The following is an 18460-nucleotide window of genomic DNA, read 5'->3' as shown; positions in this document are numbered from 1 at the left end:
TTAAAGATGCTGTTGAACTAATTTCTTTGGTTTAATCAAAAAAGCTCAAATCCATGTGGTTTAGCTGGCTGTGCTGGCATCCCTGTGTGGAGCTGGAGCAGGGCTGAGTCAGGGTGGGGCCTCATCCTCCAGTGAGTGATGTCCAGTCCTGTCTCCTATCACTCAGAGTCACAGCTTGAAGGGACCCCACATGCAGCATCTGCTCCTGGGGCTGAGCACAGGGGGTGTGGGCATGGCTCCCCTGGGGTCTGTGCTTCCCACTCTGGTGGGTCCGGGGAGATCAATCCCATGGCAACCGTCTTTGGGCTATGTTGTGGGTGGAAGGACCATGCTGGGATGGAGGGAGGCTGCTGCCCCATCTCCATGGGGTGAGAGCAGCACCAGAGGCCATCCTGTTCCTGGCCTCTATTGTCCTGCCACTCCCAACCCTGGGCAGTTTAGGGGCTTCAGGTCCCAGGTCCTGGTAGCAGAATGGGGATTAAATATCCCTCAGGTGCTTCAGCTCCTTCTGCAGCTTCTCTGTGAGTTTCTTGAAGGATGGGCGCTTGCCTGGCTCCAGCTCCCAGCAGCTCTTCATCAGGGCATAGACGGTGGGTGGGCAGCCCTCGGGGGGGTCCATGCGGTACCCCTGCTCCAGCAGCTCCGTCACCTCCTTCAGGGCCTGCCAGGATGGAGAAACTAGCTGGCACCCCCCTTCCTGCTCTGCTCAGGGGGCAGTGGGATGTCCCTGTCCCATGAGTGCCAGTGGGGTGTAACCTGGGCTGTTCCCTGGCACAGTGCTCACCAGCTTGGGGTAGGGTGCTCGTCCAAAGGAAAAGGTTTCCCACAGGAGGATCCCGTAGCTCCACACGTCTGACTTGGAGGAGAATTTCTGTGGCGGAAGGAGAGGGGGAGGCTGAAGCCAGATGAGGGCTGCCCTGGGGCCCTTCTGCTCCCCAAGGGCAAGATAGAAGACAGTGACTGCCCCCTGCCCCCCCCAGCTCCCCAGGCTGTGAGCACCTCCCAGTCCCATCATCCTGCCCCAATTCCCACTGCATGCCTGCTCAGCACAGAGACAGGATTTTGGGAGATGCAGGGCTGACTGTGCCAGAGGCCCCTGTGGGGCAGGGTGGGTCAGTGGGGATGGGAGCAAGCAGGGGCAAGCCAAGGGGGTGAGATGCTTTGGAAGGACCCCCTGGCCAGCCCCTTCCCTCTCAGTGTCACTCACATTGTGTTTCAGGGCCTCTGGGGCCGTCCACTTCACAGGGAGCAGTGAGGCATCTGCACCCTTGGGGTTGACCCGGGCCAAGCCGAAGTCGCTCACTTTGGCCACGTTCTCCTCGGAGATGAGGATGTTGCGGGCAGCCAGGTCCCGGTGCACCAACTTCTTGGACTCAAGGTAGTCCATGCCCTGAGCCACATCCCTGCCACAACCGAGTGAGACAGAGCCTGTCACCGTGTGTCCCCTGGGGCTGCACAGGTAGGGGCAGAGCTCTGGATGCCAGCCCAGAGGAGAGACAGGGACTTACAGGGCGAACAGGAGGAGCTGCTGGGTTGGGACGAGCGCTCGGCCCCGCGTGCGCAGGAAGTTCACCAGGTTGCCCTGACAGAGGAGGATGAAATGAGTCAGGACCAACAGGATGGGGCTGCCAGGAGACTTGGCCTTCTGCAGATGCTGCAGTGCCTGGCATCTGTGATGACTCAGCCCCCAGACAGGGATATTGTTCCCAAATCTAAGTGGTGATGGGTCCCACGGGCTGAGGAGCAGCCAGGTGCTCTCACCTTGCTCATGAACTCCATGACAATGTAGAGACCATTGTGCAGGATCACTCCCAGCAAACACACAAGGTTTTTGTGCCGGACCTTCCTGGAATGGAGGGGATCTGGGTCAAGGAGATGCCTGCTCATCCCGGGCCGCAGGCAGGGCTGGGCCACAGCTCCGTGGAGCACTCACGTCATGGCAGCTGTTTCAGCCAGGAAGGCCTGGGCAGTCACATCGCACTTGATGTTCTTCACAGCCACCCTCTGCCCCATGTACTCGCCCTGCAGGACATCTGGGAGAGCATGGGAGAGACAGGCTGAGCCCCACACCTGCACGCCAGGCTGAGCCCCCCATGCCATGGGATGGGGAGGGGATCAGGCGGTGCTGTCTGGGGAAGCTGCTCCTGGGGAACATCCAGCCCCATCCTCTCACCCACCTCCGAACTCGCCTTGCCCAATGCGGTCTCCCAGTGTGAGGTGCTTCAGGTTCAGCAACCAGCCAGCTGGGCATGGGCACAAGGGCAGGTTAGCAGGGGCCACCACTGGGGCCTTGTCCCTAAAATGCAGACCACAGCCCTCTCCCACTATCCCCTACCTTTGGCCAACTCCTCCTCAGCTGACTTCATCCCAGATTTTGGCTTGGGCTTCACAAGCTTGGTGCAGATGGCTCCCTGCTCCTTCATGTAATGCTGCCAAGGATGAACAGATGGAGGTGATGCCAGCTCTTACCCTCAGGCTCGGGTGTGAGTCCAGGGAACAGCTTTGGGATGCTCCACAAGACTGCACCATCAGCACTCTCGAGGGTAGCCCATGTCTCAGCCTTGCTCCCCTCTGAGCACAGCCAGAGGAACACCACGATGGACTGCAGAGGATATGGGATGCTACCAGTGTGGTTGAACCCCCTGCAGGTGCTGCAGCAGCTGAGGGCAGTTTGCAGAGGTGATGGGAGTGGAATCAGCCAGATAGGATGGGACAGGACAACTTTTGGAGTTTTAAAGTGAGGCTGGGGCAGCTGAGAAGGGAAAGGAGCCACCCAAAAATTGTGTCTAAAACGAAAACATGAGCCGTGGCAACTGCCAGGAGAGGAGACAGGGTGAGGTATGGGCCACCAGGAAAAACTCACTGGAAGGGCGAGAGCTCATACAACAGCCTGGGAACCCTGTGGGGTCAGAAGGTGAGAGTGGGATTTGAGCAGAGGGAGACATGGCAAAATGCTTCAAAATCCAGGGGAGGCAGGGGCCACCAGGGTCTTCCTGCCATGTGAAGCACTGAATAAGCAGGGATAGAGGTAATGTGGTCCTTGGCCGGGGACTGGGACTGCAGCTAGTTTGCAGAGACATCCTTGGGATATCCCAGATCTGCCCATTGGACCCCAAACTGAGTGGGAACAACCAGGTAACAAACACCACTGAAAACCACAGAGAGCAGGACAAGGATCTGCCTCCATGTGAGCCCATGAGGTCCTTGCCCTTCTCTGGCACTGGTGGGACTCTCTGCCCGGGGGGTCTCACCTCAATCATGTCAATGAGGTTGGAGAAGTACTGCTGGCTGTCGATGCTGAGCGTGTTCTCCTCGTGCACCACGCGGTAGTGGATCACCTCCTTGCCAAAGCTCACGCACAGCACGTAATCACCGGGGTGCCGCACAGACTCACGCACCAGGAACAGCCCGTCCTCAGGGGGCTGCAGCTCCTGCACTGCCTCCACCCCTGAGATCTTCCCGTGGAACCAGCTGAGGAGAGGGGCGTTGGAGAGGGGGCTGAGCCAGGGGCAGCAGTGAGATGGGGAAAGCAGAGCCCCTGCCAAAGCTACACAGAGCCTGCTGCATGAAACCCCTCCCCAAGCTGGGGGTCCTTAAAGCCTGGTACGGGCCCCAGCAAATCCCTCCATTGCTAGGGCACAGCTAGAGGATGCTGTGTCCCCAGCTGCCCACCCAAAACATGGATGGGGGGGAGTACGCTGGACTCGTCTGCTGTTGCAGCTCGCAGGGGCTCAGCTGGGTGCCCTGGGGCCCCCCAGTCCCCCCCGTACTCACGGCATCAGGCTGAGTTTGGGGTCGGCGCGGATGGCCCCACGCTCCCGCAGGGCGCTGGCTGCCAGCAGCCCCTCCTGCCCCGTCTCGTTGTGCCTGGCGCGGTACCAGCCTTTGCCCTGGGGACAAGAGGGTCTCAGAGCAGGGGAAGGAAGGGGGGATCCCCCTGGGAGAGAAGGGACTGGCTGTGGCAGCTGAGCTGACGGCACTGCAGCCCCGTTCTGGCCATGGCTCTCAGCACAGCAGCGTGTGGCTGAGTAGCCGCAGCTCTCACCTCCACAGCCGCGATGATGGTGACCATGTCGCCCTTGCGGAAGGCCAGCTCCCGGGGCTTGGGCTTGGTGTGGTCATGCTTGGTGACACACTGCGTCCCGGGGGGCCAGTGCTTCTGCAAGGAGAAAGCAGTGTCAGTAGGGACAGCAAGAGCTGGACCCCTCTGCTTCCCACCAGCACCAGGGCCAGCCCCAAGGACCATCTGAAACCCTGGCTGGGGTCCAGGGGCGATGGGCACGAGCCTTCCTCCACCCCACGTCAGTCCTGGGGGCACACCAGGTGTCCCCCCGGTGTCAGCTGGCATTGGGGGTGTCCCTGTGCAGCCCTGCTCACCCCAGGCATGGCCAACCGTCAGCGCATCAGGGGCTGCCTGTCCTCTCCTGCTGCCACCTGCAGAAGAAACCAAAGGGGCTGTGGAGGGACAGGGCTGAGCTGACTTGTCCCAGGTCACAGCTGCTGTCCCCTGGCCAGTGCAGCTCCTGTCCCTCACACAGCCTCACACCACAGGATGGAGGAAAAGGCTGCAGACTCTGCGTGTGGCAGGTGTGTCCTGGGGACACTCCTGCCCCACACACGGATGGGAGCAGGACCCAGCACTCCTGCTCTCTGCCACCAAAGAGGGGCCCCAGTTCCCACCAGCTCTGCTGGCACAGCAGGAGCCCAGCACCACAGCTGTGCAGGGGTAATGTGGTTTTACAAGGAACTTGCTTTTTCACCTCCTCTTTTAGGAGCTCTGAGTCACCAGGGCCCCAGGAGGCACCAGCCATGGCCCATGATGTGGGATGCAGCAGGGCTGATGTGGGGGCTGCCTGGCAGCTGGGACATGGGCAGGGCTGAGGTGGGACTGTCACATGCACTGGCTGTGGGATGGTTGCACAATGTCCCTGTGCTGCCCTTGACACCAGCTGGTCATGCTCGCATGCATATGACAGCTTTGCAATTTAAAATTGTGGGTCTTTTCCTCCTGGAGTCCTTCATCCCCACTGTCATCTCCTTGGGAGAATCATAGAATCAGGGAATGGTATGGCTTGGGAGGGACCTTAAAGCCCATCTCATTCTACTCCTTGCCACAGGCATGGACACCTCCCACTGTCCCAGGCTGCTCCAGCCCCAATGTCCAGCCTGGCCTGGGACACTGCCAGGGATCCAGGGGCAGCCACAGCTGCTCTGGGCACCCTGTGCCAGGGCTCCCCACCCTCCCAGGGAACAATTCCTGCCCAATATCCCATCCAGCCCTGCCCTCTGCCAGTGGCAGCCATTCCCTGGGTCCTGTCCCTCCATCCCTTGTCCCCAGTCCCTCTCCAGCTCTCCTGGAGCCCCTTTAGGCCCTGCCAGGGGCTCTGATCTCTCCCTGGATCCTTCTCCTCTCCAGGTGAGCACCCCCAGCTGTCCCAGGCTGTCCCCAGAGCAGAGGGGCTCCAGCCCTTGCAGCATCTCCGTGGTTCCTCTGCACTGGCTCCAGCAGCCCCACGTCCTCCTGCTGCTGTTCCCCAGGGCTGGGGCAGCTCTGCAGGTGGGGTCTCACCTGAGCAGGCAGAGGGGCAGAATCCCCCCCTCCCCTGCTGCCCACGCTGGGGGATGAGCTCCTTGGAGCAGAGATGACTTTGCTCCTTTGGAAGGTGAGTCACAATCACTGCTCTGCATCACTGGTGGTAAAACTCATCTCTGTGGCAGTGTGGATCCAAGGACTATCTGATTATGCCAGCCCATATCCACAACAACAAAACAGGGACAGTGGCAGCTGCTACAAGGTCAGTACCAAAAGGCAGCAGTTTTGTCTCTGCCAGAAGCCATTGTTACCCAGCACTGCCATCCCCTCACCTCGAGCCCACCCATGGATATTGTCTTGGTGAAGTTGGGGCTGCAAAGGCAGCCACTGTGTGCCTTCCCCACAGGCACAGTCAAAGGCTGATGTGACTGGGTGCAGCTCAGATCAATTCCAGGTTAGTGAGGACCTCATGAGCACAGAACATCAGAACAGGGTCTGCTCCACACCCCTGCCATGGTGCATCCTGGCCCAAGGAGTGATGTTCTGGCTGAGCCAGGAGGGCTGGTGGCAGCTCTGACAGCAGTCCTTCACTTCCTGCTGCTCCAGGACAGAAATTTCAGATGAAAAGAAGCGACTGTTTGACAGTTGGTGCTGGGAAGGGGCAGATCTTCCACTTGAGCACCAAAGGGAAGAGGTTTTCCTCTGCCCAGCTGGGCTTGGGGCTCAAGGTGATGGACACACACCCCATATGGACACTTGGCAGAGCCTGGGCACAAGCCAGTGCCACACCCAGGCACCAGCAGGGACAGCAGTGAATCACCTCCCTCCTGGTGACACTCACATGCCTTGTCCTAAAGCAGCTCTTTGTTCCTGGAGCTGTTTGATCCATGAGGTTCCCATCACTGGAATGAATGTTCCCACAAGCAGAGGTGCAGGCAGAAAGCCCGAGAGGAGAAATTTGCCCCTTCTTTGTTTTGGGGCAGTTCTGTACTTTTATGAATTGGTAAACCTGAGTAATTGCAATGAGGTTGAGAAGCACAGAATCATAGTGGGGGTTGGTAGAGCTGTCCCAACGCTGGGCTGGAGAGCTCAAGCTTATTCGCAGTGCACAGTTACCCCAGCTGGGAGGTGCCAGACCTGACAGCGCTGTGGCAGGAGGGGACCGCGCCTGCAGAGGCTGCAGCTCTGCTGAGATGGAGCTGAGAGCTGGGCACAAACACCCCTGCAGTGCGGCTCGCTCGGACCCAGGGCAGCCCCACCGCTCTGCTGGCACACGGGGACAGCCGGGCATCCCCCCGCCCAGCCCCGCGCCCGCCCTGCAGCGCCTCCCGCTCCTCACTCGTACCTCAGCCGTGCCCATGGGGCCGGACAGCGATGTCAGGGGAAGCTCACAGCTGAGCCTGGACTTGGATTCCTCAACTCCTGGAGAGTCTCTTGCCCCCACAGAGCCAAGCACTACGTTCAAGGGTATCTCCCAGCCAGAGCCGGGGCCCAATTTCCTGATTTCTCTCTGCTGAGGCTGTGATGCAGCCGGGCGGTCCCTATGCTAGCGCCGCCTGCGCCCTCAAACCTCCATCAGAAATGACTCATTATTTGACAACACTTAGAGCAACTTCTGCCCTTTGCGGGCACAGTTACACACCCTCGCTAGGAGGGAACTGGAGCTCACCAGCTCTGTCCCCTGTGGCACTGAGGGGGAATCAGAGTCCTCTGAAAAGAGGGACAGTTCTGTAAGCACTGCTGGCCTGGCCACGGCAGGGACAGTGGAGTGGGTGTCTGTGGTGGCAACAGCTCTCCAGGGAGGATGAGATGCAGGAGAGGAAGAGCTGGGACCAGGGATGCCCAAGTGTAATCTTGTCTCAGCATTGGCTCTGTGAGCCTCAGAGCAGGTTGATCTGGGAGCAGGCCAGGGAGTGATAATCCAGAGGCATGGTGGGTTGGGACAGGCAATGGCAGAGAGACCTTTCAATGAGTAGCACTGTGGAAGAGAAGCAGCTTATCTGTATTCTGCAGCACCCCCAACGAGTCAGGAGGGAATAACTGCCTCGGCAGCTCATCATCCCAGCCAGAAAAACCACACACCAGTTCTGCACTAATGTTCAGCATTTCCAATATTCTGAGCAAAATGGTGAAAAAGAAGAAAATGCAGTTGTAGGCAAACACCAGACTTCATTCAGGGGTCTTGGGGTCTTCTAGGGTATACTTTAAAAAAAAAAAAAATAAAATGGTGTTTAAGCCTTCAGAAAACATTGGCAATTCAAGGGCAAAGGCACTGTAGAAGAAAACTAATCCCAAGTAGCTGGTTCTTTCAGGTCCTGGTTATATTTTTCGATCCACAAACAACTTCCCCAAGCCATTCAAGCCAGACTGTTCATAGAATTTTTGGGGTGGATTTCCCCAGGGGCACTCCCTGTATTTGTAGGGATGGATCCTTAGAAGCCTGATCTGTACGGGTTGGAGAATGAACACATGAGCTCACCCTTACAGCTCTGTGCTGCTCTCCCAGGATCTGCACAAGGCTCCCTGCCACAAGCAGAAATGTTTTGTACCTTTGGGTTTTGCCACATCCGGCCGTTGTTACAGACGTGACCATGGAGAACTCAGTGTCACACACGGAACCAGTCCCTCAGATGTAATAAATGACCTTTCCCTGCCCTGCTGCACAGCCAGCAGAGACTCCCACGAGCGTCTGCCTGAGCTGGTGTCCCCTTTACATGCTGGTGCATGCCTCCCCCACAGAGCCTGAGCCTTCACACAACCTCAGCACTGCCTTCTCCCTTCCCTGCTGCAGCAAGGCAACACCCGGCTCGTGGCTGCAGCTGAACCATGCCCAGGTCCCTCCAAAAGCTACAGAGCCAAAATATCAGAACTGTGCAGCCTTCCTTCCCAAGTCACTGAGTAAATGGACAATAGTATGGGAATGTTTGTCTCACATTCTAGGCTGGGGCTTTGCCTACTCGCCAGTTCTCCTCCTGGCATTTTGCACTTGGGCCTGGGAGAGTGAGGCTCAACATCCTACAGAGCAAATTACTGAGCAGTGCCATTCCTGGCAAAATCAAGGTTATCCAAAGGAGCAGAGTTTGGAGGTGGAGAGATAGGAAATATTCATCAGGAAGAGCCCACATTTTGTACAAAATAACAGCTCCTGTCAGCACAGCAGGATCTGGGCATCAGCAATCCCAAACCCTCTCTTTGCCCACTCAACCCATGGACAATTCCTGGACAATACCATTGTATTTACCAGAAATGTACCTTCCAGCCTCAGGAGTCTGCCCTGCATTTCAGACATTCAAAAAGGGAACCAGAAAGTGGCAGTAAGTCATAAGAGCAGCCATGTCTTTGACATCCAATCTCCAGCATTTAAAGGGAATGTCACTGAGTTAAAACATGCTTTATCATAGCAAAGATATCTATTTCCACCCAGAAATATAGAATTATGGAATCCCATAATGGTTGGTCTTGGAAGAGACCTTGAATAGCATCCCTTTCTAAACCCCTGCCATGGCAGGGACACCTCCCACTGTCCCAGGCTACTCCAAACCCCATCCAACCTGGCCTGGGATCCAGAGATCCAGGGGCAGCCACAGCTGCTCTGGGCACCCTGTGCCAGGGCTCCCCACACCCTCAGTGATCAATTCCATCCCAATGTCCCATGACAGTGGCAGCCATTCCCTGTGTCCTGTCCCTCCATCCCTTGTCCCCAGTCCCTCCTGGAGCCCCTTCAGGCCCTGCCAGGGGCTTTCAGCTCTCCCCAGAGCCTTCCCCTCCCCACACTGAACAGCCCCAGCTATCTCAGCCTTCAACAAATACATGAAGCTAAAGCCTGTGGCAATTCTCTTGCTGTCTGCTGGTGTCACATCCAAAAGCTGAATGTCCAGCTCTGGTTCTTTTTGCACTCTTTTTCTAGGTACCAGTATGACAGCAGCAAAGCTCGGTCAGTTTTGTTCAAAACCACCAAGATGGAAGTGTCTCCACGTGTCTGTACCACACTGTGCACTGCTGCTCCCAAACAGCAGCCCTGGATCCCTGCTCCAAAGGGTGGGGGGAAGCCCCAAACCCACACACCAAACCTGGCAGCTTCAGGCACTTCAGGCCAGAGGGCAGAAATCTAAAGTGATGAAATGTTTAAAGGATACACATGATACCAGAGTGTGTGTAGGATTTTTTTTTTTTTTCTTTAATATATCTCTCTATATATTTTGCTGTGGGAAGAGTTTCTTCTAGAGCAAGGAGTGGGAGGGAAGGAAACATAACAGGAGGAAAGGAACTGTTGCTACAGGCAACTCAGCTCTTACACAACAGTGCAATTTCTGTAGTGATTATGGAATCACAGAATCATTAAGGTGGGAAAAGACCTCCAGGATCAGCAAGTCCAACCATCAGCCCAGCACCATGTTCACCACTAACCCCTGTCCCCAGGTGCCACTGTTTGAGCACTTCCAGGGATGGTGACCCCACCACTGCCTGGGCAGCCTGTTCCAATACCTGACCACCATTTCCATGAAGAAGTTTCCCCTGTTTCCAACCCAGACCTTCCCTGCTGCGATTTGAGGCTGTTTCCTCTCGTCCTGTCATTTGGTACCTGGGAAAGAGACTGACCCTCACCTGGCTCCCCGTCCCATCAGGAGTTGTACAATTTTGGAGAATTATAGTACAACAAAACTACCTGAAATGGACTATTTAAAATGCAAGATATTGGACTAACCCAGGACTTACTACAGGTAAAAATTGCAATCATATTTCATACATGCAATATGATTACTATGCAGCATCTCTTGTTTGTAATTTTTTCCATCTCCTTCACTTTCTGCTCTTCTACCTGTCTCTCTTCTTTTTACTGTGTGCAACAAATGTATTCTTTTGAGATTTAAATGCCCTGATTGTTTTTTTTCCCCTCAAAGCCATTATTTTTACACCATGCCAGGAGAAGGAGATAAAATGGTAACAACCCAACTGAAATGAAGGCAGCTACATGGAGGAAATGCACAGAAATCTGCAGTTCTTCCCACATACTTATGGAAGATGGAACTTTAAGTTCTTTAGAAGTTCACCACCACCACACTATGCTCAGAAATTAAGCTTATATTGCAAAACCTCACTTAAAGCTACAGTAGCCAGAGTCTTTGAAAATACCTAACCAAGAATTTGGTGTCCAAGCTGAAGCCTTCTTCATCAACCTCCTGCCCTGAGCCACAGAGGCTACAGGCAAGACTGGCCACTGCTATTTTAATATAATCTCAAACTGGGATCCCTTTCATTTTATTTAACATGAGTAACTGTAGGATTCTAATATTTGCTTACTTGATATTGATCAAGAAAGTCAGTGCTCTCATTGCACAGTCAAGAAAATTGCAACTATTAATGAAGAAAAGTGATTACATGTAAATGACCTTTCTTGCTGTGTATCAAACCAAGAACAACTGAGCAAACAGGATGGGAGAGGGCTTGAGTCACAGACTGTACAAATTTATGCCCTACAATAAATTCTGTGGTTTTCCACATAAGCAATAAAGAATGTGACAGAGGAGTCAATGGCACAGAGAAACTGAGGACATGAAGAATTTCCTTTACAGACAGTGGGACACCCCAACCTCTCACTGTCAGTGTGGAGAACAAAATTAACCAGGACCCTCATGTCAGGCCTTGGCACGGAGCTCAGGGAAAGGTTCTTCCCCCCGAGGGTGCTGGGCACTGCCCAGGCTCCCCAGGGAATGGTCCCGGCCCCAAGGCTGCCAGAGCTGCAGGAGCGTTTGGACAGCGCTCTCAGGGATGCTCAGGGTGGGGCTGTTGGGGGCTGGGCAGGGACTGGGGTCGGATCAATGATCCCTGAGGGTCCCCTCCAGCTCAGGATTTTCTATGGTTCCATGCTCCTCTCACTTTAATGAATGTCTTTAGTTAAATCTGAGCAACATCAACACAATTTTTGGTATTGCTAATGATAGAAGTATAATAATAAATGGAATGTACATAAATGAAATGTCCAGATCACTCAGTTGTTTAAAAGTGTTAATTGCAGTGAGAATCTCCTGTATCCCACTGACAGGGACATTCACTAAACTGGCATTAACTGCACTTATCTACCTGAGCATCATTTCATTACAGAATGGTTTGGGCTGGGAAGGACCTTAAAGCCCATCCCATCCCACCCCTGCCTTGGCAGGGACACCTCCCACTGTCCCAGGCTGCTCCAGCCCCAATGTCCAGCCTGGCCTGGGACACTGCCAGGGATCCAGGGGCAGCCACAGCTGCTCTGGGCACCCTGTGCCAGGGCTCCCCACCCTCACAGAGAACAATCTCTTCTTCTACAGTTAAGAGTTCCTGGCAGTTTACAGTCTCTCAAGCATCCAGCTTACCTTCCTAACAGGGATCTTGCAGTCCAGGTTCATCTGTCAATGCAAGAGATGAGAAAGAAAACCCATTGCAAAAGTAAATATATTGCAGTCAGATTTTTAACAGCAAACATCAGCAGACAAAGAATTAAAAACATGTTTAAAAACAGTTTAAATAATTCTGAAATGTTGCTTTACCTGAAGTAAGAAAATGAGAAGCTGATCAACTGAGCTTTAGATTCTCTGGAATGAGCCAACAGTACAGCATATGAGACTTCCCTTAAAAGCCTTTCTATAAATAACAACTGTGAGTGTTCTGAAAAGCAACATGAGCTTTGTGGAAGTCAAGTGGGAGTGCCTAGGGCTGGAAATACAGTTCTGAAAAATCCATAGAATCATAGAACCCCTGAATGGTTGGGGTTGGAAGGGGTCTTAAGGCTCATCTCATTCCCCACCCCTGCCATGGCAGGGACACCTCCCACTGTCCCAGGCTGCTCCAGCCCCAATGTCCAGCCTGGCCTGGGACACTGCCAGGGATCCAGGAGCAGCCACAGCTGCTCTGGGCACCCTGTGCCAGGGCTCCCCACCCTCCCAGGGAACAATTCCTGCCCAATATCCCATCCAGCCCTGCCCTCTGCCAGTGGCAGCCATTCCCTGGGTCCTGTCCCTCCATCCCTTGTCCCCAGTCCCTCTCCAGCTCTCCTGGAGCCCCTTCAGGCCCTGCAAGGGGCTCTGAGCTCTCCCTGGATCCTTCTTTTGTCCCATTGTCTCTAGAGAGGATTAAAGTGACACGTTATAAGTAAAAAAACAGACAAACACTATTTCCCTTTTACCAATCCTTTCTACTTCTCTGGATATTTGCCCATTCTTGGAACTCTGCCTTGAGGTTTGCAGTGCTTTGAAATTAATTACCAGACTGCTTGGTCACAGGTGTCAAACTACCAGCAATGTATCCACTTTTGTGGGAATTTTAATTACATAAATAGCCAGGTAAGAAATCATATTTGCTCTCTTATCACCAAAATGCACACAACCCCCAACAAATCAACTCTTCCACCTGACCCTGGTGGCAGAGCTTCCTTGGGATGAATGTCAGGAGAGCCAAGAGCTGATTTCAGAGCTCCTTTCTAAAAATGTTAATGATCTCAGACAACCCAGTGCATGCAGGATTTTACAGCTGCCTGGTAATCTTCTTAACTGCTGTAATCATACAAGAAATTCTGCCTCAAATGCACACCAAGAGCTGCATGTATCACCACTGTCACTGAGACTGAGTCTTTGGGGGTCTCCATGGATATTCCTGTTATTTACTGGCATTTTCCCATCACTCACCTGCTGCAGTTTGACAGCTGTGTGCAAGAGGAGAAGTTTTTTCCCCACCTCCTGTCACATCTTTTATCTGGATGTAGGATTCTGGCATTACTCTCTGAATACTAAACACAAACCCACTGCAGCTGCACTCAGAGCTCACAAGGAAGTTGGATATTTTAACCTTCACCATTTCCAGTCTGAGACACAAAGCACATCCTTCAGGATAACTAACCATGACAGTAACAGCAGGAATTTCTCCCCAGAATGTATTTTCTCAAGCTGTACATATTTATTCCTTAATAAAATGTTGCCACCATTTTGAATAACAGTGACTTTAAAAGCTCCCAGCCACCTTACACTGCAATTCAAGACAGGAAGGAAAAGCAACATCCATTGAATCTGCAAAGGGCTCTAGAAAGAGCCAATTGAAAACCCCACAGAGAAATTTAACTGGAGCACAGTTCATTCACATACATTGACAAGGTTTGTCACCACAATGGACATGTCTTAATTTTAAAGCTCATGGGAAGTAGCAATCATTTAGCAAAGAATTTCTTATAGCAAATTTTTTGGAGTCCATTGTGCACTCAGGTAGGTTCTCTTGAAGGTTATCACCCCTTCCTGGTGCCAGTCAATCACCTGCCTGTGTTATGGCATTTTCCAGGCATAAATAATACTTACATTTGGCATTTTTTTCTTTTTATCTGCTCCTGCTTATAGTAAGAATGGAAAGAATAAAACCTGATCTCACTGGAAATGAAGATGTAATTTAGATTTTGAATCTTAATGTATGATTTCATAAGCAAAAACAAAGTAACATTTTCAGGAGTCATCATCTGTCTCAGCATTGAAAACAGTATTTGCACACAGAAAAAAAAAAAAAAAAGTCTAATACAAAACCCTACATGAAAGCCCAAAAACATATATATGAAAATTTAAAGGTGATTATGCACAAAACAAACCAGCATGGCATAAGTTCAACAGCTTGATCAAGCATTGTTGAAAAATAATGTTGTAAAAAAGTTTAAAATCATGATGAATATATCTGAAATCAAAAGCCTCACACAACAATTTAACCCACAAGGAAAGTTTCAGCTCTCCTACTCAGTCATGTCAAAGAGGATGTACACCCAGCAGGCCTCAAGGTACACTTCCAGAGACACTTGTCATCTGCTTCAGTTTTGTCACCTTCTCTTTCACAAGTTTTCTGCTTCCTTCCTCTTTTTTAGCAGTTTGTGAATGAAGAAAACTGGCTTAGTAGCCCAATTCTTAGCTATTTAGGAAGACATCCTTAATAGCATTTGAGTTAAATCCTTCATACTATTGCTGGCTGTTTGTTCCTATGAAATCTTCCCTGATTTGTTCTGTTCCTTCTCATTAGAGCAATTATTAGAGCAGCTGGCAGTAGTGGATTAAATTTATTACTGACATTTGCACCTCTAACCCAACACTGAAGCAATGCCCTTGCTAAGAGCTTTGATTTGTTAAGCAAAAGCTTCAGCTTGGCTGGCCCTCAGCCTCCCCAGTGTCCAACAGGTAATGTTCAAAAGGCACAGCCAGAACCTCTGCACAGCTGGGCTGGAGAGGTGGCTCTGTGCCAGTCTGTGAAGGTCACCAAGGCCAAGCACAACTCCTGACCTGGGTCAGAGCAACCCAAGCACAAGCCCAGGCTGGGCTGAGAATGGATCAGGAGCAGTCCTGGGGAGAAGGATTTGGGGTGTTGGTGGGTGAGAGGCTCAAGCTGCCCCAGCCATGGGCACTGACCCCAGAAACCCCCCTGTGCTGGGCTGAGCCCCCAGCGTGGGCAGCAGGGGAGGGGGGGATTCTGCCCCTCTGCCTGCTCAGGTGAGACCCCACCTGCAGAGCTGCCCCAGCCCTGGGAACAGCAGCAGGAGGACGTGGAGCTGCTGGAGCCAGTGCAGAGGAACCACGGAGATGCTGCAAGGGCTGGAGCCCCTCTGCTCTGGGGACAGCCTGGGACAGCTGGGGGTGCTCACCTGGAGAAGAGAAGGATCCAGGGAGAGCTCAGAGCCCCTGGCAGGGCCTGAAGGGGCTCCAGGAGAGCTGGAGAGGGACTGGGGACAAGGGATGGAGGGACAGGACCCAGGGAATGGCTGCCACTGGCAGAGGGCAGGGCTGGATGGGATATTGGGCAGGAATTGTTCCCTGGGAGGGTGGGGAGCCCTGGCACAGGGTGCCCAGAGCAGCTGTGGCTGCCCCTGGATCCCTGGCAGTGTCCCAGGCCAGGCTGGACATTGGGGCTGGAGCAGCCTGGGACAGTGGGAGGTGTCCCTGCCATGGCAGGGGTGTGGAGCATGATGAGCTTTAGGATCCCTTCCAACCCAAACCATTCCATGATTCCAAAGTTTTCCAATGGTAAGAAGTCTTTCAAAACAAAAGGCAATTAAAGACTTTCCTAGAATCTTTGTGCATTGCAAATATAAATTAAATTATAATTATTTCTTTGATGTTTATATCAACTACAAAGCTGTATACTTAGGCCTGAGAGATTTTTAGCTTTTTATCACAAGCAGACATGAATGTCTCCATGATGTTATCCTTTAAATGCTTTCAATATAGCAGAATATTTTTGAATAGGTTATAGCTCACACCACTTTCTCCATCCTTAGCATCCCTTCTCTGTGCAGCTCTCAGGATCAGCTGCTGCTAAGCTTCTCTTCATGCCATTTTTCCAGCCTCAGCAAAGAACATTAACTGCTAAATAACTTCAGATATTTGGCTGGTCCCACAAAAACAGACCTGCCACAGCCTAAGAGTGAGAAGTAAGTATTGGCACTCTGTTGTAAGTACTTTGGGATAGAAGTAGACATTGGGAAAACCTCCAGTAAAGACAACTCTGAATGACCACAGTGTGATCATGTGCAGGATCTTCTTCCAGACCACATGAAAAATTTGACAATTCTTGTACTCACACATTTTCAAATCCATAACTCAGAGAAAAGATTAAGTACAATGTCCAAAGATGAGTGAACACTTTGAGCAAAAGGTTTTCAGAGACATCAACTTGAACAGCCAAAACTAATTGTGAAATTATTTTCAGGAATATTTTAAGAAATAACATTCGAGGTTTGATTGTGCTCTGCTTAAGTTCTTGGGTTTTTCTGAAGTGTTAACTTTATTTCCTTGCTAACTGTAACATCAGCCTAACTTCTGAGAAAAATGTGATAGAAAACCTTTGTGCCATGGTTTAGTTTCATACCACAGATGACAACTTTAAGCTAGGAACTTTTGGCAAAGCTAAACACAGATCACGCCGGGTTGTCCCAAGAGCTTGTTTACTGCTGTGAACTGACTTGAAGCATACACTTCTATCACAGTTTTTGTTTCAGAAATGTTTCTGAAAGAGGTTTTCCTTGATGTACACCCTTCTGTGGTGTTCATAGTCCTGCAAACATGTCCCACCTCCCAGGGACCCGGATCCACATTGCACCTGCTCCTGTGAGCACAGGGCAGAACCACAGAGCCCACATTGATGGGATTTGCATCCTGCAAACCTGTTTCCTCGGCTTCCTGCCTGCTGAACAATGCCTTTCTTGTTGCACTTCTGTCATTCTAAGTGCCCCTGGTGTGACAGGGCAACATATTCATTTCCCTTTCAATGAAAGTACTGTTTTTCTATTAAACATTGTGTCCTCTGAATTTAAATGGAAAATTTTCTCAAACACTCTGATTAAAAACAACAAAACACCCTTTGGAGTCACATTCAAACCTGTAATGCATAAAAAGCTTGCAAACACTGGTGGTTTGATGAGTTTCTCCTTCACAGCCTCCCACTGCTGGTGTCCCTAAAGCAGGGTTCTGCCACCCTGTGTGCAAGAGCCAGCCCACACTCCCAGTCAGGACTGGGTTTTATCACCACTCTGCAGAACAAGGTGCCAGGCCCCTCACAACATGGCACACCTGAAAAACAAGTACAGGCTCGTATGCAAAAAGGTAACACAGAAAAATGACACAGAAACAGGTGATTAGTCACTCACACTTCCATCATGTAGTTCCTAATGTGCATCTGATGTCTTAATCCAGCTCATTACACCCTCATGCACACAGACAAATTTCCCTGAGGGGCTGTTTTCTGGCATTGTAATAATCTAAGGTGACTTCAGGCTATATTTTCATCCTATCAGCTACCACCAAGTTAATATTTAACTTTACACTTGATTACAGTTTCTGCATGAATCTGTTTGAACAATTGTCAATAAAACAGGGATTTCTGGGGTTGTGTTCCTGGGGGCTCCATTGCTCTGCATGCTGTTCTCGTGGTGTCAAGTTGCTGTGAACTTTCTATGAATTTTTTAGACTTCATCTGACATCACTATTGCAAGAATTCACACAGAACCCATTTATTTTAAGCTACTTATACATCCAGTCCAGTCTTGGCTGCAAGACTTGCACATGGCACGGACTGAGTGGGTCCCTTCCCACCAGGGCATCCCAGGGATCTGTGATTCCCCATGTCCTCCTACCTGGGACATCAGCTCTGGCTGCCTGCAGAGCACACCTGAGGCAGCTGGTTTAGATCCAGGTGACAACATTGTTGGCTTAGCTGGATGCACTGACCTTACCAAGTAGGAAGAACTAAAGACCCTTTTGCCTCAACCTGTTTGTCATTGAAGTTTTCAGTAAGGGACAGACTGAGCATTACACCAAACGCAGAGCAAAGTTCAAAGAGGGCAGGAAATTACTGGTACATCATGTACTTGCTCTGAAAAATGTGCAGTTTTAGATGTGGTAACTTGGGGGTTAAACACTTGTGAGGTGTTGCAGCTCTTTGCAAACAGCCCTTTGAGGAACAGATCTCTTTTGTCCCACCACAACCACCAGCTGTCATTCAGGTGGCAAACGGGGACAAAATCCACCCTCGAGTTTTGTGTCTCTCAGTTGACTGAGCTCCACACACCCCTCCAAGGGGGGGGCTGGCCCTGGTTCCAGGTATCAGTGGGCACATTAGTAACCAGCTGCAGGACTGAAGGCATCCCAGAAGATGTATTCCCACACTCTCATAAAAATTAAATTAGGAAAGAGTTGTTTAGCACATCAATATATATTGCTTCTTAAAACAAAAGGAGGTTATTTAACAAAAATCGTAAGAATTCACATGAAAAAAGAAAAGCTTTGTAACTGTAAATTCTAAAACAGCACATAATCACTCCACAAAACTACACTTATAGAAATATTTGCATTTTACCTGGAGAGGAAAGTTGTTTTGTTTTGTTTTTTTTTAATTTACTGAAAATAAATCTCAGAGGAAAAGAGAAATGTGAGCCAG

At 51.3% G+C, this 18460-nt stretch overlaps 1 protein-coding gene across 2 annotated transcripts; it reads right to left on the bottom strand.

The window, feature by feature from the left end:
- Positions 1 to 7: 7 nt before the first annotated feature.
- On the bottom strand, positions 8 to 7051 carry MATK (megakaryocyte-associated tyrosine kinase). 2 transcript variants are annotated; one of them, XM_056512479.1, is made up of 13 exons: positions 6879 to 7051; positions 4378 to 4434; positions 4046 to 4159; positions 3775 to 3890; positions 3252 to 3471; positions 2336 to 2429; positions 2178 to 2243; positions 1934 to 2033; positions 1762 to 1846; positions 1509 to 1582; positions 1208 to 1403; positions 785 to 871; positions 8 to 661 (listed from the first exon to the last, which is right to left on the bottom strand). In XM_056512479.1, exons 2-13 carry the CDS (start codon positions 4384 to 4386, stop codon positions 479 to 481), a joined length of 1344 nt encoding a protein of 447 aa, XP_056368454.1. In that variant the 5' UTR covers positions 4387 to 4434; positions 6879 to 7051; the 3' UTR covers positions 8 to 478. The 2 variants fall into 2 exon arrangements, with proteins under 2 accessions (XP_056368454.1, XP_056368453.1); XM_056512478.1 differs by lacking the exon at positions 4378 to 4434.
- Positions 7052 to 18460: the final 11409 nt, after the last annotated feature.

This window comes from Oenanthe melanoleuca, chromosome 28 (assembly GCF_029582105.1).
Source record: "Oenanthe melanoleuca isolate GR-GAL-2019-014 chromosome 28, OMel1.0, whole genome shotgun sequence".
Taxonomy (NCBI): domain Eukaryota; kingdom Metazoa; phylum Chordata; class Aves; order Passeriformes; family Muscicapidae; genus Oenanthe; species Oenanthe melanoleuca.
This window is presented reverse-complemented; position numbering and strand designations above follow the sequence as displayed.

What these genes read in the sequence shown, in the direction of transcription:
- MATK (XM_056512478.1), bottom strand. An exon ending in TGAGGAGGAGTTGGCCAAAG is followed by an intron (nt 2,244 to 2,335) that starts GTAGGGGATAGT and finishes GCCCATGCCCAG; the next exon opens with CTGGCTGGTTGCTGAACCTG. An exon ending in TGGGCAAGGCGAGTTCGGAG is followed by an intron (nt 2,034 to 2,177) that starts GTGGGTGAGAGG and finishes ATGCTCTCCCAG; the next exon opens with ATGTCCTGCAGGGCGAGTAC.